Source organism: Buceros rhinoceros, unplaced genomic scaffold, assembly GCF_000710305.1.
Source record: "Buceros rhinoceros silvestris isolate BGI_N320 unplaced genomic scaffold, ASM71030v1 scaffold593, whole genome shotgun sequence".
In the NCBI taxonomy this organism is placed as follows: Eukaryota; Metazoa; Chordata; class Aves; order Bucerotiformes; family Bucerotidae; genus Buceros; species Buceros rhinoceros.
Genome location: NW_010402820.1, coordinates 45,248 through 55,813, shown reverse-complemented (window position 1 = coordinate 55,813; position 10,566 = coordinate 45,248). Strand labels below are relative to the sequence as shown.

At 36.3% G+C, this 10,566-nt stretch overlaps 1 protein-coding gene across 1 annotated transcript in view; it reads right to left on the bottom strand.

The window, feature by feature from the left end:
• Positions 1 to 717: 717 nt before the first annotated feature.
• Positions 718 to 10,566, bottom strand: part of NOL10 (nucleolar protein 10) — a gene marked incomplete at its 5' end in the record, with an annotated part of 54,803 nt that continues 44,954 nt past the window's right edge. The window contains 4 exons of the mRNA XM_010132746.1: positions 718 to 1,192; positions 4,305 to 4,407; positions 9,563 to 9,810; positions 10,207 to 10,380. Of these exons, the coding sequence (XP_010131048.1) occupies positions 1,073 to 1,192; positions 4,305 to 4,407; positions 9,563 to 9,810; positions 10,207 to 10,380 (645 nt within the window). The remainder of the gene's footprint in view (positions 1,193 to 4,304; positions 4,408 to 9,562; positions 9,811 to 10,206; positions 10,381 to 10,566) is intronic.

Here is a 10,566-nt window from a genome sequence, read left to right as displayed (position 1 = left end):
TAGCAAAAAGACAATTTATTATACAATTTGCCTTTTGAAAAGCAATAAACAAAGCTCCTTTAGTATAAAAGGTAAAAATTATTTTCTTTGCTTAAGTCGTGAACTACTTATGTAAATGATGGGTTTGCAAGGTAAAAATCAAGAAGAGATGCTGTATCCTGGTTTGCAACACGCATTTTTGGGGGAATAAAAAAGATGACACAGAAAAGAATCAATCATTTCCTTAACATAACTTCTAGTTTAAATTACTTAACTAGACTAACTTTTCGAAATATCAGTCTACCAGCACGGCCTTGATGTGCTTGTTACGTGAACATATACCACTTGATCTATGTTGAATCATGGCTGGCTTACCAAAACGTATTAAATTTGGTCCTAAGGATTCTGAGTAAAGGCAATATTCACAAAATTTAACTTAAGAAGTCTATCCTTCTGAGATTCCCCTTTGTACATCGGTGTGGCAAGAGAGCTTCCTTACAGAGTGACTTAGAGGAACCTAAACGAGGCATTCTCAATTACCTTCGTGACAACCATTGGTGCCTCCTGCTGGCTACTAAGGCAATCCAATAACAAAAAGCCAAGGTCAGTTTTTGAAAAACAGTTGTGTGTCATCCTTCAAGGACCATAGAAGAAAACTTTGCTGTGCCCTTGTAAAGATAAGTTTTTAGACAAAATAACTTACCCTTGATCTTCTAAGCAGTCACAAATAAAGATTTCAGCAAGCAAACCCCACAGCTCTTAAGTTAAATAAAAGACAGGCAGCCTTCTTGTATACGTAAATTCTTATATAGAAAAGATCCAGGGTTACACAATAACCAGTTGCTGGTGATTTCTGCACAAATGTAGTTTACAGTGGAGTTTGTAACACATGATACTCGTAGTGTCCTTTGGTCAATAATTTTACTTTCATAAATTATACAATAATTAACACAGGCTTTAGCAAGTTCTGGGTTTTGTGTTCATCAATGAATCAAAATAGAAATACATTGGTACTGTGTCCCAATTTGAAAAAGTCCCTTTTTCATATGAAAAATGAGATAAAAAAGTTTCTTAAAAGACCCATAAAAATAAATCAATGAAACAGTCGTCCTCTTCCACGTTTGCTCTTGAGGTGACTAGCAGAACGCCTAAGAGTTTTCCTCTCTTGACGGTGTTGTTTCTCAGCTTCCTGCTGTTTCTTTTGCTGCTCTGACTGGAATAGTAAAACAAAAATAGACTCAGGTTCTTGTGAACGTACATATCTCATTGTTCATGTATCTATGTATCAAGTCCAAATTCTATTAGGGAAATTTGGAAATGTTATAAGACAAGACAGCATGGGACCATTTAGAATATCATAGCTGTTGATTGTGGGTATCCATAGGCATTATCATTCCAAGTAATTCAGCATAAACATTTGACACAGAGATATCAAAAACCAGTGAATAAATTAACGTATTTCAGATGAAAACCAATGTCTAACAGTAGACTGTAAAATCATACTCAGAAATTATCTTTTAATGCCCATAAGAATGTAGAGCATGACTTGAGGCTATTTAGTATCTACTTTGGTTAACTAGTATTACTACATTTATTATTTGCAGAAATGGATTTTAAAAAGACAGAATAACAACTTAGATTTGCTGAAACATACAGGTTTTCTAAAAAGTGTTCTTAGAAATTCTTGAAAGCATTTCATATGCAGTATGCAATTCTGGAAAGACTTTTCATGTGAAAGTAATTTTAAATCTCTGCTCCTGTGGCACATGTTCAACATTCTACCTCTTCACCAAAACCATGCCGAAAGGGTTTCGTTTACATACCACCTAGATGAAATGGCTCTTACAGCCATAAACTACTATTTTCTTTGGAAGACTAAAGCTTGTCTTCAAACTAAGCATCAACAGCAACTAGCAGACTTGAACTAGCCAAGCTTAGGCAATTGCCCATGCTATAAAATACTCCAGCAATTACAGCAATTTCAACAGCAACACATGGTAAAAACATTAATGGTGTGACACAACTACTGGATACACAGCAGTGTTCCCACTGCATCTAACTATGTAATCAGCAGCATTCATATGTCAGACTATCTCTTCCTGAATCTCCCCTTAAAGTACCATTCAAACCTGAGTTAGAGATGTGCCTGCACAGACAACATTTTGGCTGAGGTGAGATAGGAACCAATTTACCAAACACAGCCCATCCTAGTATATGGTAATAAAAGCTAGTGGTCTTTAGATATTGTTGACATTTTATGGACTCCTGTTTTCACTGCAAGTAGGGAAATAAGAAACACACTATGTGAAAGCATGAGGGGTTTCTGTCTCCATACTTCATCTGAAACGGTCTTGAGAGAAATCTTAATATAATGTTGACTGCTACCACTAGTATACTGAAATGAAATGACCCTGATTTGCATTTGAACCTTTGTAGTTCTTTTTTCCCTAAATGTCCTCTTTACCTCCCTACTAATATGAAATATTTAGGTATTTTAGAAACCTTGTTATTTTGTTATATCTATTTGCTATCATAAAGCATGCTGAAATTGAAAACCAGGATGCTACACTGTAGGCACTATACTAAAATTCCCCCTGAAAACTGAACTGTGAAATATCAATGACAAACAATTTCATTCAACCACTGGTCAGTGGTTGCTGGACATCTGGGAGGCTGCTAACATACCACAACTGCATTAGCCAAGCTCACTCTCAATGCCACTGACTTATAAGGTTGAGTGATATCAATCCCATGGAAGTACAATTCTCTTCCCCACTAAGTCTTTCCACCTACCCCTAAACACACCTGCACTTTAAGGAAAGGTCATCACAAAGCAGAAGTTGAAGATCAGAGTAACACTAGTAAGTCCTTTTTGACTTGCCAACTTCATCTTTGCATCCTGTCAAGACACAGCATACTGCATAGTGTGACTTCTTCCTAGCTCTCCCTGCTCCATTCCCTGGGACTTCAGAATATATACACAGGGTCCGATTATTTGAGGGAAGACTTGTAAGTCTTATTTTGCTCTTCTGCTGATACAAGAAAAGGGCTCCTCTACAGACGCATTATTTTTCTTTTAATTAGCCCTTAAAAAAAATCTTTTAAATGCAAATGGGCACAACCTACATATTTCAATAAAGCAACACCAGTCCACAGTCAGAAAAAAAATCTATATACATTAGCAGCAATCCTTGTGGCTACTCAAAAAAGACTGTGTTTTTGAAGCCCTGCAAAGTCCATTTAATTAGTCATAAGACACTAGCATATCAGTTACAGTGGTTAGTAAAATCCCCAGAACCGTTACCCTATACGGCATTGCAATGGAATCTGTGACTTATTCCATAGTTGACACATTTTAAATTCCAGCAACGCAGGAATCAAAAACAGATGAAAAAGGACATCTGCAATCAGGTAAAACAAGCAAAGTAGAAATAGTCCAATAAATTTGGTTAATTAAAAAAAATTTTCGGCATACCTAACATGACAATCAAATAACTACTTAGCTGTTTTTGTGACAACAGTTTTGCCAGCGAGAATAGTATTTGACCACTGGTGAGGAGAACCATATTATAGCAAAGAGGCTTACCTGAGAAAAACTAGTTTTAACAGAAGTAAATTTTGTAAGCTCAAGTACCAATTAATATGAGTCTTCATATGACATGTCCTTTCCTCAGTTCTAAAGCAATTTTCTAGCTAAAAATTCTTTAGTGTTCTACAGCACTTTTAACTCTGCTCACACTATAAGTAATCACCTGCCTGTGATCTACAAAATTCTTTAGAACAGGAAATCAAAACCCTTTGGGAAAGGGAGATAGGCAGCAGTCAATTACACACTTCAAATAGAATTTGGGAAGTAGAACATGACCAGAGCTCATTCTTGTGATCCATGTTACACAAGTTCAATAGCAAAGGTGGTTAGGAGCTCTGTTTTTATCATGCTGAGACCTAGCAACACTATCAGCCAAGAGAAAGTCTGTCTCCTACAGCATCCTGATTGCATTTGGACCTGCAGACCAAAATCCGATCAGTCCTGGCAGAGAAGTCAGGTAAGGTCACAGGCTTCTGATGGTATAAATAAACTATGAAAAGATGGAAGCCAGTATTTTCCACCAGAACATAAAGTTTTTATGAGTGCTGCCGGAGTTATATGGGTATAAACACACAGTGTACTACCAGAGGCTTTCATTCTCTTGGCAAGAAGCAGAAGATTTGGCAGCTTATAAAAAAATAAAGAGGGATATTTGTTTGACGGTTTTAAAGTTCCTGTTCTTTCATGCAAAAACTAAAGTTACTTGCGTATTATCTTAAAAAAAAAAAAATCTCACCTTCTTTAATTTGAATGTTGCCTGTTTGCTGCCTACTGTGGTGTCAGACACATTGAGCGTGCCAAGTTTTTCTTCAAGCTTTAAACGATCTCCAAGAGTTTTCCTGCAGAGAAAAAGTAACATTAGTCCCTAATCTTGCCATCTTTTTACTACAAAAACGCTGATAATGTAGTCAAAACTAATCTCAATTTCTCTGAAGCCCTGAAATGCCATAAGTCTAAAAAATAATCATTCAATAAACAGAAAAGACAAGTTCAAATCGTTTCCTTCAAATGTTGCTTTCAATAGAGACACTTAAAATTTATGTAAAGTTCATTGTTTTGTTCTGCTAAAAAAGCAGCAGGACTCTAGTTGAGACAGAAACCACACCCTTCTATTGGTATAGTTTTCTATGAAACATCAGAATGAGAAGAAAAACAGTAAGGCTAAATATATAGTTTCCTTGGAATCTTATTTCAGAACTGGATGCACTTTTGAGGGAAGGAAATATTTTTGACTGTACATCAGAATGAATTAATCACCAAATAAATCACTTCACTGATAGAAACAAAACTACTTAGGCCAAATACATCTAACTGGACACTGCACCCGCAACGGTCTAATGCAAATAATTGCCTAAAGAACAATGTAAATAAGTGACTGTGATAAAGACGAGAGACCCCGAACCCAAAGAGGAGCTCCACATGAGCATCTGCCTTCAGGTGCATGGTACTCATCAGACAGTTTCTGTAAGCAAGCTGGTAGCTTGTAGAGCCTCTCCCTCAGGCACTGAACTCTAGCATTTCTAAGGAGAAGGAGGTAGCTGTCATGGTTGAAACTGGTAACTGCTTTCAGCTTTCCTCCACTGGAAGTTAATGGCCCTGCAAAGGCAAGCCACATGGACATGTCGCCATCACTCCAAGTTGCAAGCATCCTAGTTTATTATCACCCTTGCTGACTTCAGTTGCGTTGGGTTGGGTCATAAACTGCAACAGCTGAGGAGTAGAAATACACCGCTTTCTCCAGCACAAGGGTGAGGCAGGCTTGCAGGGATGGTGCTGGCTTCATCCAGCCTCCCTACAGGCACCTGTGAATCCTAAACATGGTTGTCCTTCTTCTATAATGTGGCTCCCGCAAGTAGGTAATGCCACCTGAGAATATGGCATGGCACAGCAAACTCATTCCATGATGGACTTAGAAAACATTCGCCTAGCTAAACTAAATGAGTTTCTGCAATTTGAGATGCTGCTATTACTGCCTTATTAGATCTCTCTGAAGAGGACTAAGACATTTTTCTTAAAAGTTTTAAAGCAGAAAATGTCATCATAAAAAATACAGACTGTTAGCAGCCACCAAAGTCAATAGCATTTACTATGGATGAAGGGCTCATGGATTGTGACCTATGCATGAGGTCTCTGAAGTCCACTGAATTTTGGTTAATGAGCCATTTTGTGCAACAAAGACTTCAGATTAACAATGAAAAATTACTGTCAAGAATTACTTTATTTCTCATGACTAGGTACTTTGTATTTTTTTTCTGTAGTATATTTTCCATGGAGTACATGTAAAAACTTGTTCCATCTGTATGAATCGGAAAGACAAGCTAAGCCTTAGAGCTAACTGTGGCAGAAGATCAGTCACCAACACTGCGGTGGGATTTCTACATTCAAATGAAGTCCCATTTTTCTCCCCTTTGAAAGCGAACTGGAGAAATATGGCTACTACCCAGCAATTATTTAGCATGACTGCCTAGATACTGCTTCGGTCAGGAGAAAAATTAAAATGAGGAGATACTAGCAAAACACTGTGGGCTTGCAATTTTACTGAACAATTGCAGGTACAGCTATATTTATTTGAAAATGTAAATTGCACATACTGATACACAAACACAACAACCAGGTGTTTTGTTTTTTTTAAAGTCATACTGTACAATTTGATTCAAGGGATGCCTTGAGTGTTATTAAACAGGGTGTTATAAAAGTTAGGGTATTTTCCCTACCCTGAAGTAAAAAAAAAAAAAAAAACAAAAAAATTGCACAGGCACTTCTTTTTTCCCTCATTATAAGAAGAACAGTTTTTCAGGACTTTTCCTGCAGTTTTACTTCAGCAACACTTAGGAATGTCAGCTATGCTTTTGCTGGCTTTCTTGGCCACTTCTGAAGACAAATACTGACTGTCATACTTCATAAACTATGATCATTGTAGTTTTTAATTCTGACATGCTCTAATTCCAATAACAAACCTTTTAAAGGGACATAAAAAAAAAATCAAGAGCTTTTAGCACATTGATAAAGTCCCTTTCCTTTTATGGATTCCTTTTAAGTTACTATGTAAGGAACTTATGAAGTAACTAAAGAAAGCAAAGCTTTGCAGGTTTTTATGTGTAAGCGTAAGAGTGCAAAATGAAACGAGTTTTTTTTACAACCATGAGTAAATTTTGCAGCTTTCCTGAGCAAAGAAATGAGTAGACTGTTGGTCTATGAAGAAATTTATAGTATGCACCACTGCTTTAGAAGCTGGGCTTGGAGCCATGCTGAGTCAGGAACATGTCAAAAGAAACACCCAGTTTTATATAAGTCATAAACTGTTTCCTCAGGTAGAACATTATACGATTAGAGAAAAAAAGAACACCTAACCATTAAATGCATAGTGAAGGTATTAAGGTACATAATTATATCGGTTACAGACCATCATTCCATAACTTGGATAAATCAAATCAAAGACAAACACGCCAGCCTCACCAGATTGTACATGCCACTAGAGTCATTACTTGAATTAATTATTTTTATGCTGACTACTTATCACTGAATAACACCAGCAGAAAACACATTTAAGTATTTTCTTAACAAAATTCTAATATGTAGAAATACATATTAACCAAACAAGTTAGCTTACAACACCAAGTCATTATGAATACAGAATTGTTATCAGCTGTATAAGAAACAGGTATTGGCTGTTGATTTTTAAATTTCTTCTAAGAATTTTAGGAATATCAAATTCCATACTAAGAACAACACTTGGATGAGCACAAATGGGATCAGTGAGCATTGAACAAACTGCTTAGACAAAAATAAAAAAAGATATGGAAAGACAATTCAATGACAACACAGAAAAAGAAAGGATGTAATGCTGTCACATCCTTTTTTTGCTCATCCTATTCTATCCTCAGTATTCTTTTATTTTTTAACATTTTACATTAGATCCCATCTGTGCACCTACTATACAGAGAGCATCGAACTTGAGACACCCTAATTATGCAACACTTTGCAAAACAGACTGCAAAGAATCAGCGGGAAATTTTAAGACAGATTCTCTTTTCCCAAAAAGCAGTCTTTTAAAAGTCTTTTCATGGTTTATGTCATCGCTGCTATTCTTCCATCCACTGGATGGGTCTGTGGTATTTGCTTTCAATTTTCCCCAAGCTGAAGCAATGATTTTTCTCCTTCAATACACCACAGGAAAGAATTTACTTTGTCCTGTGTCACTGTACGATCTTGGCTTATTTATTTAACTTCCAGTATCTTTGTCCACATTTAAACCTTTCATGTTTTGAACAAAATGAAATCTTAACACTTCAAATTGAGTGCCCTTGAGAATTTCCTTTAGAGATCAGCAGCTGAGTTTGTGTAAAAGAACACTGTGTGAGTAGGCTGCAGCCATACTGCCTTTTAGGGAAGTATTTCAATGGCAATGAGAATACAGTGCCATTTGACCAGTGTTTCAGGCTCCTTTCAAGCCACTTACTAACATGACTATAAATCTAAGTACAATATAAAAAATAACCTATAATACTGTGTCCAGAGTGGATTCTTCTCCTGACAAAGAAGAAAAACTGACAAAAGTAAAAAGTTGCTTCATCTTCTGGAAGAAAGAAAGAAAAATAATCAGAAGAAAGCTGATGGAGAAATCTTAGGAAGCTGAGTCCAAAATGAGTGTATATATACAATATAAGCACAGAAAAATCCCTGTGTGAAAACACTTGCTGATAAAAAACAGCTAAGGACAACATGGTAGTCGGTTCTGCAGAACAGTTATAAATGCCTATTTATAAAAACCTACTACTTCTATTTAAAGAGATCGTACAAGTACAATAAGCAAATCACAGACTACCAGACTACTGTAGAAACAGTCTCAGTAATACTTAAGGACCATGTCACATAATTCCAGCTAAAAAACTTGCACATTGAAGAGCAGAGTGAATTTTTATCAAATGGTTCTTTACACATCTCCAGAAAATTTCCATCATGAAACAACGAGGGTGCAGAGTCAGTCATTAGTGACATAAAGGAACAGCCCCATTATGTCTATTATTCACTTCCTTTTCTTTGACCGTATTATTTCATTTTAAGTAAAAACATAATGGCTATTACAAGACCCATCTAGCCTGGCAACTTGTTTCCAACATTAGTCAAAATTCTGCTCTGCATCCAGTTTGCTGCAAGAGCTTTAAATCTATTGTTTCAAGGTTTTAGTATTAGTGTCTGCACTCCAAATAATAAAAGGCTATTAAATTGCATCTTCTGAAGGGCTCAACTCGCCTATGGAAAAAAAAAAATGAAATGAGATCTGCAGGCATTAAGCACCTCAAAGCCAAGTCCTTTAGTTTTCTGTGCTGTTTACACAGTACTCAATCACTTCAGCTGATCATCAATTTAAGGAAATCCAATTAAAAAAACCCTCCAAACCCACAAGAAGCCGAAGTCCGATTTTTTGTATTGTGAAAAGAAAAACAGAAATAGTAAGATCTGACAATATAAGGACAGCATAGTTTTTGAAATGTTTGTGGATGTCAGAAAACACCCAGACAAAACATTTTTTCTTCTTTTTTTTTTTTTTCCACCTTGATCCTACCCCCAAAATAGTTACTAGTCATGCAGTATTCTACATCCTTTTAGAGGGTCAGATGGAAAACATTTCAGGCTGTCAACCTCATATTGACACTGGTACAGAAATATAACTGGTCTCACAGACATCCGTGTTGTTATTTGTGAGAGCAGCAGTTGACCTCTGCTGTCTAACAGACCCCCAAATCTGGCTCAGAATATTAATCTCTTACTCATCTCCTTGGTATTGTCTCCCTGCCATACTTCAATCATTATATTTGTATAACTAAAAACCAAAGCTTTCAACAACTATGTCGTTCTAAGTTATATCCCTGAATCGCCAGATGCGGTTTTACTAGGAAGTGCTTCCAAGCCAAAATGCCACTGGCCTGCACTGTAGAGAAGTACTTGAGAATCATCCACCCCCAGCTATTAAAATAGGAACATTAGTCTTACTTCATTAATTTTTGTTTTTTGGCAGAGTCTTTGAAGCTCCTGAATTCCTCTCCTTCTTTAATCTCAAAAAACTGAGGTTTCAGTAATGTTTGCTGATCCTCCTTGAACCTTTCCTGCCGCTTTACTTTTTCCTCCTGGCGCAGAAGCTTGCGTTGTTTCCTGACCTCTTCAACCCAGCCTTTTTCATCATCTGAACTCTCAGAACTTTCTGCATCACTTGCTTTTCCTTCCGGTTCTTCCTCCTCTTCCTGCAGACAAAAATAGTATAAAATAAGAAATCATCAACTAATTTTCCTTTCAAACCATGCCTGCAATTACAGTATGTGACAGCTTTTACACAGAGTTGAAGAGAATGAAAATTTGAACAAAAGCAGTAACAGCAAATGAAAAGAATAAATACTATAAATTTGTTTCCACCTACATATTTTCTGGTTTTCAAACCTATATTCATGTAGATGCACTACTGTTCACATCTAAAAACTGCGATAACATTATAAATGACATTTAATTACTGTAGCTGATCTGCCATCCTTGCACTGCCTTCACCTTTCCTTCTTTCTAGAGTGAAAAATCTAAATGCTTGAAACAAATTAAAAAACCCTGTAATTGCGGATTTTCCCTAATCCAATTGGAAAATATTTTACCTGTTGTTCTGCTTCCAGTTCCTCTAAAAGCTTTAGTTTTCTCTTTCTTTTCTCACTTATTTTAGAAACAAGTGGGTTAAGTAGCCTAAATTCTTCACTCTGCTCATCCACCTGGAAATCTGGATTCTCAAACATGACCTTAAAACGATCATCTTTAAGAAGGCTAGGCAGATTCTGGAAAAGAAGAAAAGCATGAGTGAGTTCTAAAATTCTGAAACAGACACTGATAAAATAAGCAGCACCTTTTTAATTAAACAAAACTCAAAACCAGCATGTGAAATGTCAGTTGCTTTATCCTTCCAGATCATATTAAAAAAAAAAAAAAAAAAAAAAAAAAAGATTTATGCTTATTGTATTTTA